The sequence below is a fragment of the Epargyreus clarus genome, unplaced genomic scaffold (assembly GCF_041222505.1).
Source record: "Epargyreus clarus isolate Ecla_fem2 unplaced genomic scaffold, WU_Ecla_fem_2.2 ptg000007l, whole genome shotgun sequence".
Lineage (NCBI taxonomy): Eukaryota > Metazoa > Arthropoda > Insecta > Lepidoptera > Hesperiidae > Epargyreus > Epargyreus clarus.
Window position 1 is genome coordinate 8596124 of NW_027332215.1, and position 11212 is coordinate 8607335.

The 11212-nt window shown below is 36.0% G+C and overlaps 2 protein-coding genes and 1 long non-coding RNA gene across 3 annotated transcripts in view; all 3 read right to left on the minus strand.

The window, feature by feature from the left end:
* LOC140743346 (uncharacterized) overlaps nt 1-11212 on the minus strand; it is a 466218-nt gene that overhangs the window by 349469 nt on the left and 105537 nt on the right. The window lies entirely within an intron of this gene.
* On the minus strand, nt 330-10178 carry LOC140743337 (thrombin inhibitor hemalin). Its single transcript, XM_073074508.1, has 5 exons — nt 9991-10178; nt 9479-9566; nt 3439-3548; nt 2468-2561; nt 330-466 (listed from the first exon to the last, which is right to left on the minus strand). The coding sequence occupies exons 1-5, from the start codon at nt 10115-10117 to the stop codon at nt 343-345; spliced, it is 543 nt and encodes a 180-aa protein (XP_072930609.1). The 5' UTR covers nt 10118-10178; the 3' UTR covers nt 330-342.
* On the minus strand, nt 10303-11073 carry LOC140743336 (ATP synthase subunit b, mitochondrial). Its single transcript, XM_073074507.1, has one exon. The coding sequence runs from the start codon at nt 11016-11018 to the stop codon at nt 10428-10430; it is 591 nt and encodes a 196-aa protein (XP_072930608.1). The 5' UTR covers nt 11019-11073; the 3' UTR covers nt 10303-10427.

The window sequence follows — 11212 nt, forward strand, 5'->3', positions numbered from 1 at the left end:
TGAAGTAAATACTAAGTGAACCAAGCTAATACACACATTAACAGTGGTTACTATATTATGAACACACTACTTGGTTAAAACTTTTGCATAGTTTTATCCTTGCAGGTTTTTGCTTGCATACTTTAGCGCGGTACTTTAAGCTATACGCATGAAACCAGTATATTTTGAACACATAGTTAAAAAAGTAGCCACTATCATCCTTTGTCCAGTAAAGTCTTTGCAAAGTACTGAGGTTACGATTAAATTACAATATTTTTTTTAAATGATAGCGGTCAATCTAATAGACACAGGTGTTTCAATATAAATGAGAGAAGAAATAAAATTCCATAAATATGACACTATTTAATCCGTCAAGATATTACACAGTTTTACACAGAGCAGATGTGTCGCGAACCTATTCAAATTACCTCCACAGCCGCTGTAGGAGAACCCTCTACACTCACGGCTCGACACATCATAGTACCACCTGAAATATAAAACATACCGCTTTCTATACTCAGAGCGCTACAATAAGGATTTTTATATAATTAGCAGAAGATGAAACAAGCGTATGCTTGGACTTGATCACGTGGACTACGTGATCACAATTGCTACTTAAGCAATTATATGGACCGTACGGTAGGCTTGTTGGTCATAGATGCGTTACTACCTCTGAGGACTAAGTTGGAACGCTTCGTATAATCTTCGATCCTTTACATTTACTGTCTGCCAATCTCTTACACTCTTCATATCCGATCACCAGCAGCCTGTTTCTGTTCTGTCGCAACAGCGCTAAACTGCTGATAACAAGCAGAAACAGGTGTGGTGATGGGGCTTTCGGTATCTAACTGGAATTGGTCCTATCACTTTTAGATTTCCTGTGTATAATAGGTATCCGCAAACCGAAGGACGTCGTCAATTAATTACTGTCCCACTACACCGCAAAGAGCCGTCTTAGAATGAGAGGGATTTAGTCCGTAATCCAACGCGCTGCCCATACATTATGCGGATTGATTAACTTTACACGCACTGTTCAGATTTTTTTGTAATCAACTCTTAGGCATGCAGGATTCCTCACAAAGTTTTCTTTTATCATTAAAGCAAATAATAGGCCCATGATTTTGAAAATCATAGGTTCACCACCTATCCATCAATGGATTCGCCCACGGGTAGGGTTTTACAGATATACTGAAGATTTATTTTAAATTGCTTAAATCTTTCAAGAAATTAAAGTGTTTGTTAATGCAATGTAAAGCTATTTCGGTGTAATGCTGTTTATTCCAATAATGATACCCATCTTTTAAGCTTGTTTTATTTGTTTCCTCGCAAAGGAAATTGTTTGTAGTTGTTCCGTGACTATCCATTAAGAAGAACTCTTGGCTGCGTTTAACGATATTAAAACAGGAAATATTTTTCTCATGAAAGTAGCCTTATTGAAAGTTTGGAAAATCCAAAAGTGCACGACTCATAATGCTCATTTAATTATCAAATATAAAAAAAAAAAAAAAAAACTTAAGTCGTTCAAAATTAATTGCCGAAAAAACAGCTGTAGTAGGAAGAAGGTACTGCACAAGCGCCCTTGGTGGAATAAATGTACATAATATCTATAGATATACAGTTTTCGTTTTTTATTAATTGCAATTAAACGACACTGAATTAATTAATCATTCGCATTCAGTGACCTACAATCGTCGATTAGAATTAAAAAAAAATTAACTCAAATGATGGATTTTTTCACAAGTTACAGTGTTTTCAGGTTTCACACATGACGGACAGAAAATTTTTTTGACCTATTTTGGTGTTTTTTTCCAATTCTATTGCAGTAAATCAATTTTTAAAAAGTATGGAATTAATCTCCATTAAATTATCTCGACAATAGTATGCAAAATATCTTGATTCCGTGAACTATCAAGGCTATAATAATAAAAATAGCCGCCAAATTTTCGATCGTAAAGCACTCTCTGATGCTTCGCATCATGAGTCGTGCAATACGAACAAATACATACAGACGTCCGACACATCAATTTTACATATAGCATTGATAGCCTAGTGTTGAAATATAAGGCCTTTGGACCAGGAGTTCTGAGGTTCAAAGCCCAGGCACGAACCTCTGATTGTTCAAAGTTGGTGAATTAAAAAAATGAATACTTGCTTTCATGGTGAAAGAAACCTACAAACAAAAATGTTCTGAAAGGTGTGTGTATTCCTTCAATTCGTACTTGGCCAGCGCGTTGGACTATGCCCCAATCTCCTCACATGACAGGTTAACTCTTGTAATCAAAGGGACATGCAGTCTACGGCCAGTTTGGTTAGGAGAGTTTGTTTAGTCAAAGTTAGTTACTATCTTCCCAACTTAGTCTTAAAAGCTAGCAATGCATCAGAGAATAGGACCACATACATTATATGACAAGCAACATGTTTACTTTTTCCATTACATTAAAAAGATAATTATAGATAGGTATACGACATACCGATTATAATTACTTACATAGGAAAATAATCATTACATTTGCCGAACTCTGGTTGAAATTTACAATACACGTTTGCTGGAAAAGTTCCGGGTATATCTTGTTTGCCGGAATCTGTTGTAACGAAAACACATTCATAAAAATTAAGAAAGAAAGGATTAAGAATGTACAATGTGAATATTTTTCATACTGATCCCGTTCGATTCCCAGCTAGAGAAATATATTTAAAGAATTTGAATGATTCAGTTTTATATTGTATCAAAATCGACCACGTAACTCCTTTCAACATGTTTCGCTATTTCTTATAGTTTCGAATATGGGCATGAAGGCCCACATGAAATATTTGCCCTGTATACTTAGAAAGCAAGTCTTACTTCATGTCTAAGTCAACATTATGCCTATTATCGATACTTTATATAATATAAGACGAGGGACCCTCGAATATTTTCTTCATGATTAAGAACAACTTTAAGTTGCGTTAGTAGCTCCTTTTACCGGCATGCTCAAACTTTTTATTTACGAGAATTCTTTATAAAATATAACAGTATACTTTCGGATTTCATGAACTCTCTCATTAATTAAAAAAAAAATGTTTTCCGGTTTTTGTAGTCACCTGGTAACCCTACTTTTTTATATCATATAGGAGTAGCAGACGAGTATGCAGTCCACCTGATGGTAAGTGACTACTGCCGCCGATGGACATATGTAATCAACCGATAGAATTAGATATTCCTACCTGATGTCGGCCACAGATGTGCCGCTACTCCTGAGGACTAAGCTTAGAACGCCTCGGAAGAGTATGTCTCCCTTACCACACTCTTCACACCGGAACACAGCAGCGCTTAACACCTTCAAAATACTTATAGTGCAAAAGTAAATGTTTTAAAACAAACAAAAACTTTAAAGTTTGATCTTAAAATACAATGCCTTGATATTTATTTATTTATGCATTAGTTTATCAAACAAAATAGTATATTGATATACGTATTACCTAAGCACGTGTCATGACAGTCTAGTAATCTATCGAACTTGTTTTGATCGAATCTGCATTGTCCAAAATAAAATGTTTTGCAACTTTCCATTTTGACGTCGTAATAGAACCTGGTAACCACATAAAATTTTAAGTCAACTTACTTTAGTGTCTATCTGGAGGCACGGCAGTGCCTCCGCCAAGTCGAGCCAAAAGAAGCGGCACGGCCGTACCATACTTTTCCCGAAGCAATTCGGCCCATTTTTGACCCCCTGTAACTTCGTTGCATATGAAGCTAGAAGCCTGAATTTTCAGGAGCCAAGCAAGCATTGTATAGACACGGTACATTTCAAATTTCATTCAATTTGAACCAGTAGTTTAAGAATTATAAGTAGTTAAAGTTCGTAATTTTGTCACTCACTCACTGACTGACTGACCGATCATCAAAAGTTTAAGGCACTTCCAGCAGACATAGAAGGTTGAAATTGAGAATACAATTAGTGTTTAGTATATAACTCATGGAAAAACTAAAATATTTTGCAATTTCTGTCCAGTTATCTAGATACACCAACTACATTAAATAACGTTGTATCCTATATAAGTTATATAGGATTACAAAGTTACATTTGCAGTTAATGAATCTGTGTTTCTGTCCGCGAAATGTACGAGTAGTAGGGGAGCCCATGATGTTAAATGGGTAGAAACTCGAGTGTCAATAGGACGTATACGATTGTGTAGATTACACAGTGAAGAAAAGGTTGTGTGATATTTTTCGATTCACCGTGGGAAATACTCAAGGCGCGGCAGGTTAGTGATAGAGTATATATCTCTGATGCCGGAAATATGTTTATTTGCTGGTTTGCATAGGGGGACAGCCATACGAGAGGTAAAAATGGAAAAAAAAGTAACCAGCACATTAGATTTTCAAAGGGCATATGAAGTTACCCCAGATGAGTCCCCCATTCGAAAGACTGACGATTCGATTCGAAAGACTGTCAGTGACTCTTCGAAAATGCAAAAAAAAACGTTATCTTGGCACACTCGAGGGCGTAAGATTATTATACAGGAAATTCCAGCTGATGTTTTACTTATCATAACCCTTCATCTGACGATTTAGCGGAGGGGATTTTTATACTGACGATTTGAAAAAAAAAATAGAATGAGAATATATAAAGAATAATGTATTTTCCATAAAATTTGCCTTTTCCTTTAGTTTGTTGTACACCATTACTTTCCAGGGATCCATGCTAATAAATGGCGCTATCAGATAGTGCATATTTTCTAGCATTATTTCCTTCGTATTAAAAAAAATACCGCACTCGAGTATGTCCAGGTATAGATTTTTTGCAACCTTATTACTTCCTAACGCCGCCCTCAAACCATCAGATTATAAATTTATTGTTTTCAGCATGTAATTAAGCTACTATAGATAATACGATTTTTTATTAATAGTCTGATGGACTTCCCTGGTTGAACCCCCCAAATGGATAGTTTAAGATACTCTATAGGATGTAAGGTATCTCCCATATCTTAATCTGCCGCGTTCGAGTCACTCTCGAAATCCCGTCTTGGGCTCCCCTACTATTATAGGCGACGTCAATTGTTTTTATTCTCGAGACAAAAGACGTTTTCAATTCCAACTTCAATTTAAATTCAATTCAAATAATGGGTGAAGTGCGAATCGAACTCGTACACTGAGGGTTCCGTACCACAAAAAATATTTGTTTATTTTATTTTTTTTTTACTAATTGATGTTATAGCAGCCATATAATGCATTGTGAACATTTCAAATGAAAAACGCTAAAAAATAGCAGGTCCTTATATGTTTGTCTCTGTAGTTCCTGGACTAAAAAAGGGTTAGATACGATATCCCGTGCCTGTCGTAAGAAGCGACTACAAGGGGGCTTCCGGAGTTGGGAGTGGCAAGAGGGAGCTCGAACCGTCCAATAAGTGTCCCCGGGAAGGACGGCGGTATGTGTAGTCGCATACCGTCGTGAACACCGGATAGTTTAGGAGCAGCGAAAACTGTTCTCCCAGGGCAGAGCTCGATCGGGGCATCGCGCTTAAAGGACTTCTGTTACGTTCAGTCGGAGATCCCGGAGTTCTCCAACAAACGTTGAGGACGGCCACCGGAGGATTTTAGTGCGGCTAAAGTCCCACATAACCCGGCGTCACTCTCACGTCGTCGAGTACCTTTTGAAGATTTCCTCCTCATAAAGAAAAAGAAGGTCCTTGTATGGCAACTCTCCTTTATTTGAAAGTTTTTTGGAGTTTACTCCTTAAGAAACGATTTGAGTTATAAGGCCCGGTACGGAAATTTTATGAGGAGTAAAATCAAGTGTAACACGAAAAGTTGAGGCGTTACGTAGAAAGAGACAAACATATATGTATATCTGTAGGATTGCACGTGTAAAAGAATGAGATGGAATACATTACACAGCGTATCTCATTCTCGGGGTCTCCTCTTTGCGCGATACTTCGTAGTCTCACTGTATAGTTCACTACCTCCAGTCTGAGAGTTGAATGTGTGCGTATGTTTGTACATGTGTGTTGCGCGCCTGCGTATTACGAAGTTCAGCCACAACTTGTATACTGCTGCCGAGTACAGGGTATGCATGCTGTATAATAAATGCATATAGTAGCATCTATTGTAGACATCTATATATTATTATTATTATTATTATTTATATTATTTTGTAACATACTTTATGTAATACGCATTATTGAAGTAATATAAATAATCCGAATAATTACAGATATATGTTTGTTTCTCTTATCATTTTAGCAGATGCGTTCATTTACCCTTTTTTCTATTCGATATATATCATAATTATCGTTCGTAAGGAGTAAACTCCAATCGTGCGTCGTAGCTGACACACACACACTTTTTTGAAAGTTTTTCTTTTTACTTTTAGTACTTATTGTTAAAGCGGCCACCATTATACATATTCCGTAAAATTTTTAAATTTCTATCTATTAAGGTTCCAGAAATAGAGCTCTATGTCAGACAGACAAACGGACAGTTTAGAAATAGGGTTCCGTTTTTACCCTTTGGGTATGGAACCCTAAAAAGTTATATAATATCAAAAACATTCCGAATTTCTGACAAATGTCATGAGAAAAAAACTAGATGTTACGGCTAATGTGCCTAAATCAGTTAAAACGCAGATAGCTTGCCCACTACCTAAAGTACAAAACGAAGATTGTATCAATTTTCACCCCTTGACGTCGACCCGTGCATGCCATGATGCGTCGTCGTGTCATGAATTTACGACAAACATTGTATATTTTCACGAAACAATATCGCTTTGCGGCACGATGTCGCTATGTGTCACGATACGTTGTCGTGTCGTAAAAAGGTATGTGTTTTAGCCCTAAGAACAAGTCTGAAAAGATGTTTCGAATTTTAACTACATAGTTAATCTGCATATTTTCTAGCTAATCTTAAGCCTAGTTAATGTGTATGCTAACGTATTCTACAATCTAACGGTAACATACACAAAATACAATAACTGTCGTGAGGTTAAGCAACTGTCACCGCATTATAAAATAATAATAAGTTTGTTTCCAAGGAAACAAGTGTTTAGGCAAATTTCGGCCTTATTGAGCATAAATAAATGTCTATGAAAATAATTTTTATATGTAAGCACATAAAAAATTACAATGTTCACAATAGAAAATCCCTAATAACTTCTAAACGGATTACCCTAATTACACAATTCCTTTTGCCCTATCCGTTTTAGACATAAACCTACCAAATGGCATTAAAGACAAACCAATATATATACGAACAAAAAATCATGTTTTCAACTTACGTAATATTAGGTACGTAACATTTCAACGCAATATTACAAAAATTTAGTTAAGTTCGTTTCAAATGATTCGAAATAGGAAACTACTATATAAATCGAGCTTAGATATCCACTTTATAACATATTCTTGCCATGATCACCAAAAATATCAGCTCCTAGTAGCTTGATAATTGATAGCCATAAAAAAACGAAAATCCACAGTTTAACGTTGAATTTAAACAACCGTCCATTGCACAATTAGGGTATTTTTTTTTGCTCCATTGCTTGTACAAAACAGTTACAAACGCGTGTCAGAAATGAACTGACAGTCGCGCACGTATGCGCTCGAGTCCCCCCGAGATAACGAGTCGGTAAGTGGTGTCTACGTGTGCGTTACTCCAGCCCACTTTGTATGAAGATTGACTTCTGTTAGTTTTTATTTTGTGGTAGTACCTACCCGGAAAAAACGTGGAAATTATTATAAGAAACCTTTTTAATATAAATAATTTTAAGTATGAATTTGTTAGCGGTGAGTAAACTTACTGAAAAAGGATTTACTGTTAATTTCTTGAAAAACGGTTGCACTATTAGTAACTCTATAGATATTATCATCGCAACTGGCCACAACGTAAATGGTATATATACAATTTGTCAAATCACCGATATGTAATTTGACAATGTCTAATAAATATTGGCATAGAAGACTAGCCCATATTAATCCGGAATATATGCGAATTTTAAAGAATATTATGACTGGTCTTGATAATGTGAACATTACCGACGGATATGACGACTAGTGAGAAACCATTTCCAAACCTCTGAACGCGAACGAACGACATACTGGAGATCGTACATACAGATTTATGTAGTCCCATGGAAGCTAGTTCACTCAACGGTTCAAGGTACATGTTATTATTTATCGACTATTATTCTCGAATGACACGATGAATGTTTATTTTCTAAAACATAAGAGTGAGTCTTTAAGAAATGTCAAAAATATAAAGTGTTGAAAAGGGAACTAGCAAGTCGAACAAATGTATGAGATCAGATGGTGGGACGACATTTTGTAATAGAGCTTTCAATATTTTCTTATCAACAAATGGAATTCTACATAAGAAGGCGATACTATATACCCCTAAACAAATTGTTGTGGTTGAAACAGCTAACAGAACTATTATTGTATATGCGAGAAGTCTAAAACGAATGTTATCATTATTAAATAAATATTTCATTTCATTTCAGAAGTCAGAAGTCTATTATAAATTGAAACTAATTTGAGCAAGGGCAGTAAATACTGTGGTTTATATCAAAAACCGGAGTCCGACGAAGTCAGTGAAAGATTACCAATGATTTTTGTCGGATATTCAGAAGAAAGTAAGGGATGTCGATTATTTAATACGAAGACACGTTAAATCCCAATAAATAAATCACAATCAGTAGAGATGTTTTTAGAAGATGTTTTTCCTGAGGATAACGGGCATAATTTCAGTTGTCAAAATAGTAACTTTTTTAGATTTAATTTATTGTCATGTTCGAATGAAAGTGATGATGAATGGCAAGATTATTTACATAACTACAAAGACTACCTAAACAATTTAATTGCCTTTAAAAAATCTGTTGTTGAGATTCAACTAGTGGAAGGTACCGGAAAGGAAAAGAGTAGAAATATCTACAAAAAGGAATGAGATGCCATCAAAAACAATGCTTGTAAAAAGATCCAAGTCTCGCCATTCAATTCTTCTACCGTAAAAAGTCTTGAGATCTATGTAATACCAAGCCGGTAATGTATGCAGTCCCTACTTAAGGGACCTTCTGTCTTAAGGTATTATCTCACTATCTAACCTAACAACATCTCATGGGACCATACCAATTTTAAAAATATTTTACGTTCTAAATAAATTGACGTGGCAATCGTACTTGTGTGATGCGATATGATAAGATGAAAACACAATGTGACTTGCAGTACGATTGCCACGTTAATTTATTTAGAACATAAAATATTTTTAAAATTGGTATGGTCCCATGAGATGTTGTTAGGTTAGATAGTGAGATAATACCTTAAGACAGAAGGTCCCTTAAGTAGGGACTGCATACATTACCGGCTTGGTATTACATAGATCTCAAGACTTTTTACGGTAGAAGAATTGAATGGCGAGACTTGGATCTTTTTACAAGCATTGTTTTTGATGGCATATATGTTATCTTCACTCCCGTTTTCCAAAATAAATTAAAATTATTTATTAAACCTCTTAAAAAGTAATCGAAGGTACCTTGGAGTAAATATGCCGCTCTCGTCGCAATCAAAACCATTCGGTTGAAACTTACAGAAGATCTCAGGACTATTTTCAGTTAATCTGCCTGTAAGCATTAGGTACAAAATAGATGAATGTTGTTAGAGGAAAGTTTACGAAAACTGTCTATAATGAGTGACAATTGCTCGCTTTATTTAATAACATACAACTAGCAGACGAGCATGCTGTCCACCTGATGTTAAGTGTCTACTGACGCCCGCGGATATCTGTGATCAACGCCAGATAATATAAGATTCCTACCTGAGGTCAGCCACAAATGCGCCGTTAGCCCAGAGAATTAAGCCGGTATGTCTCGAAAAAATCTGTCTCCCTTACCATACCCTTCAAACCAGAACACAGCAGCTCTGAACACTGTTCTTATCAGGCAGAAATAGGTGGTGCCGCCGGACGAACCACAGGGCAGAAAGGTGGTAGAACCACCTTCGAAATGAAGTACTTTACTACTACATAAAACAGAAACCTAGCATTACCTGTTCGTAACGTTTCCTTCATTGTATTATTATAAGAGGCCATAAACGATGAATTCGTGATTGTATTATTCTGTGCTAAGGTCGACAATGAAGATGTTGTTGAATTGTAAGTTGAACTTTTTGGCATTTCCGTTGATGTATTTCGAAGTGAATACGTTAAATTTACTATAGCAGGTGGCACAAACGTTTCATTTCTAAACAAATGCGACATGTTATATGCATAAACGAATGGAAAATAAAAAAATAAATATTGCAATATTCTCAGTAGCATTGTAACACCGAAGTTATATCGTAAAATGAAAATGCCTACCATTACTTTACTTACGTTTTATTTCTTCATAAATAAATTACATAACAAAACACAACATGCCAATTCTTTTAGGATAAAACTATCTATAAAGAAATCTGTTTTTTTCTATTTATTATGTAATGTAAATTTATTTTGCACGATTAGCAGCAGCTGCTAAATCTTCAATAGCCCGATTCAAAGCTTGTTTTTCTAATTCAGGTGTGATTGACTTCATAACTTGACTTAAAATCCATTCGAGCATCCATTTCTGTTGAATCCTTGCCTGCGCCCTGTAAAGCTTAACATGATAGTCCATGCGGCCTTTCACCATTTTGTAGACCTGCATTAATCTTTCTCGATATACTGCTTCTAACTGCATGGCAACATTTTCTTTCTTAGCATCCATGAGCAATTGTTGGCCCTCTGCCCTCCATTGTGCATCTTTTGCCGCTTTGATTGCACCTTCCAGGCCCGCTATTTCATCTGTTCTACTTTTTTCTAGTGCATTTGCTACTTCATCTACATCTTTATCTAACGCAGCACCAATAGCAGGGCCAAAATTTGTTGATACATAATAAATTATAACAAAAATCGAAAGTCCACAGTAATACTCGTGTTCCATGACAAATTTTTCCTTGCTGACTAGATAATTTGTAAGCATGATACCAAAAAGATACGGACCTGTGACGCCTGTTTTGGAATGAAAAAATAAGAACCATTCTTCTGGTATTAATCCCATTCGGACTTTTCCGGACTTAAGTCCTCGTTTTAGGACATTTGCTCCACCTCCACTTCCTGGATATACTGGACCATTTTCTGGAGGTATGGCAGCGGGAGGGGAGGGGGCAGCGGGAGGGGGACATGCTGGATCTTTCTTTTTAGTCTGTTTTGTTGGACATGTCTCCGTGTGTGCTGTTATAATAATTTGAGGGA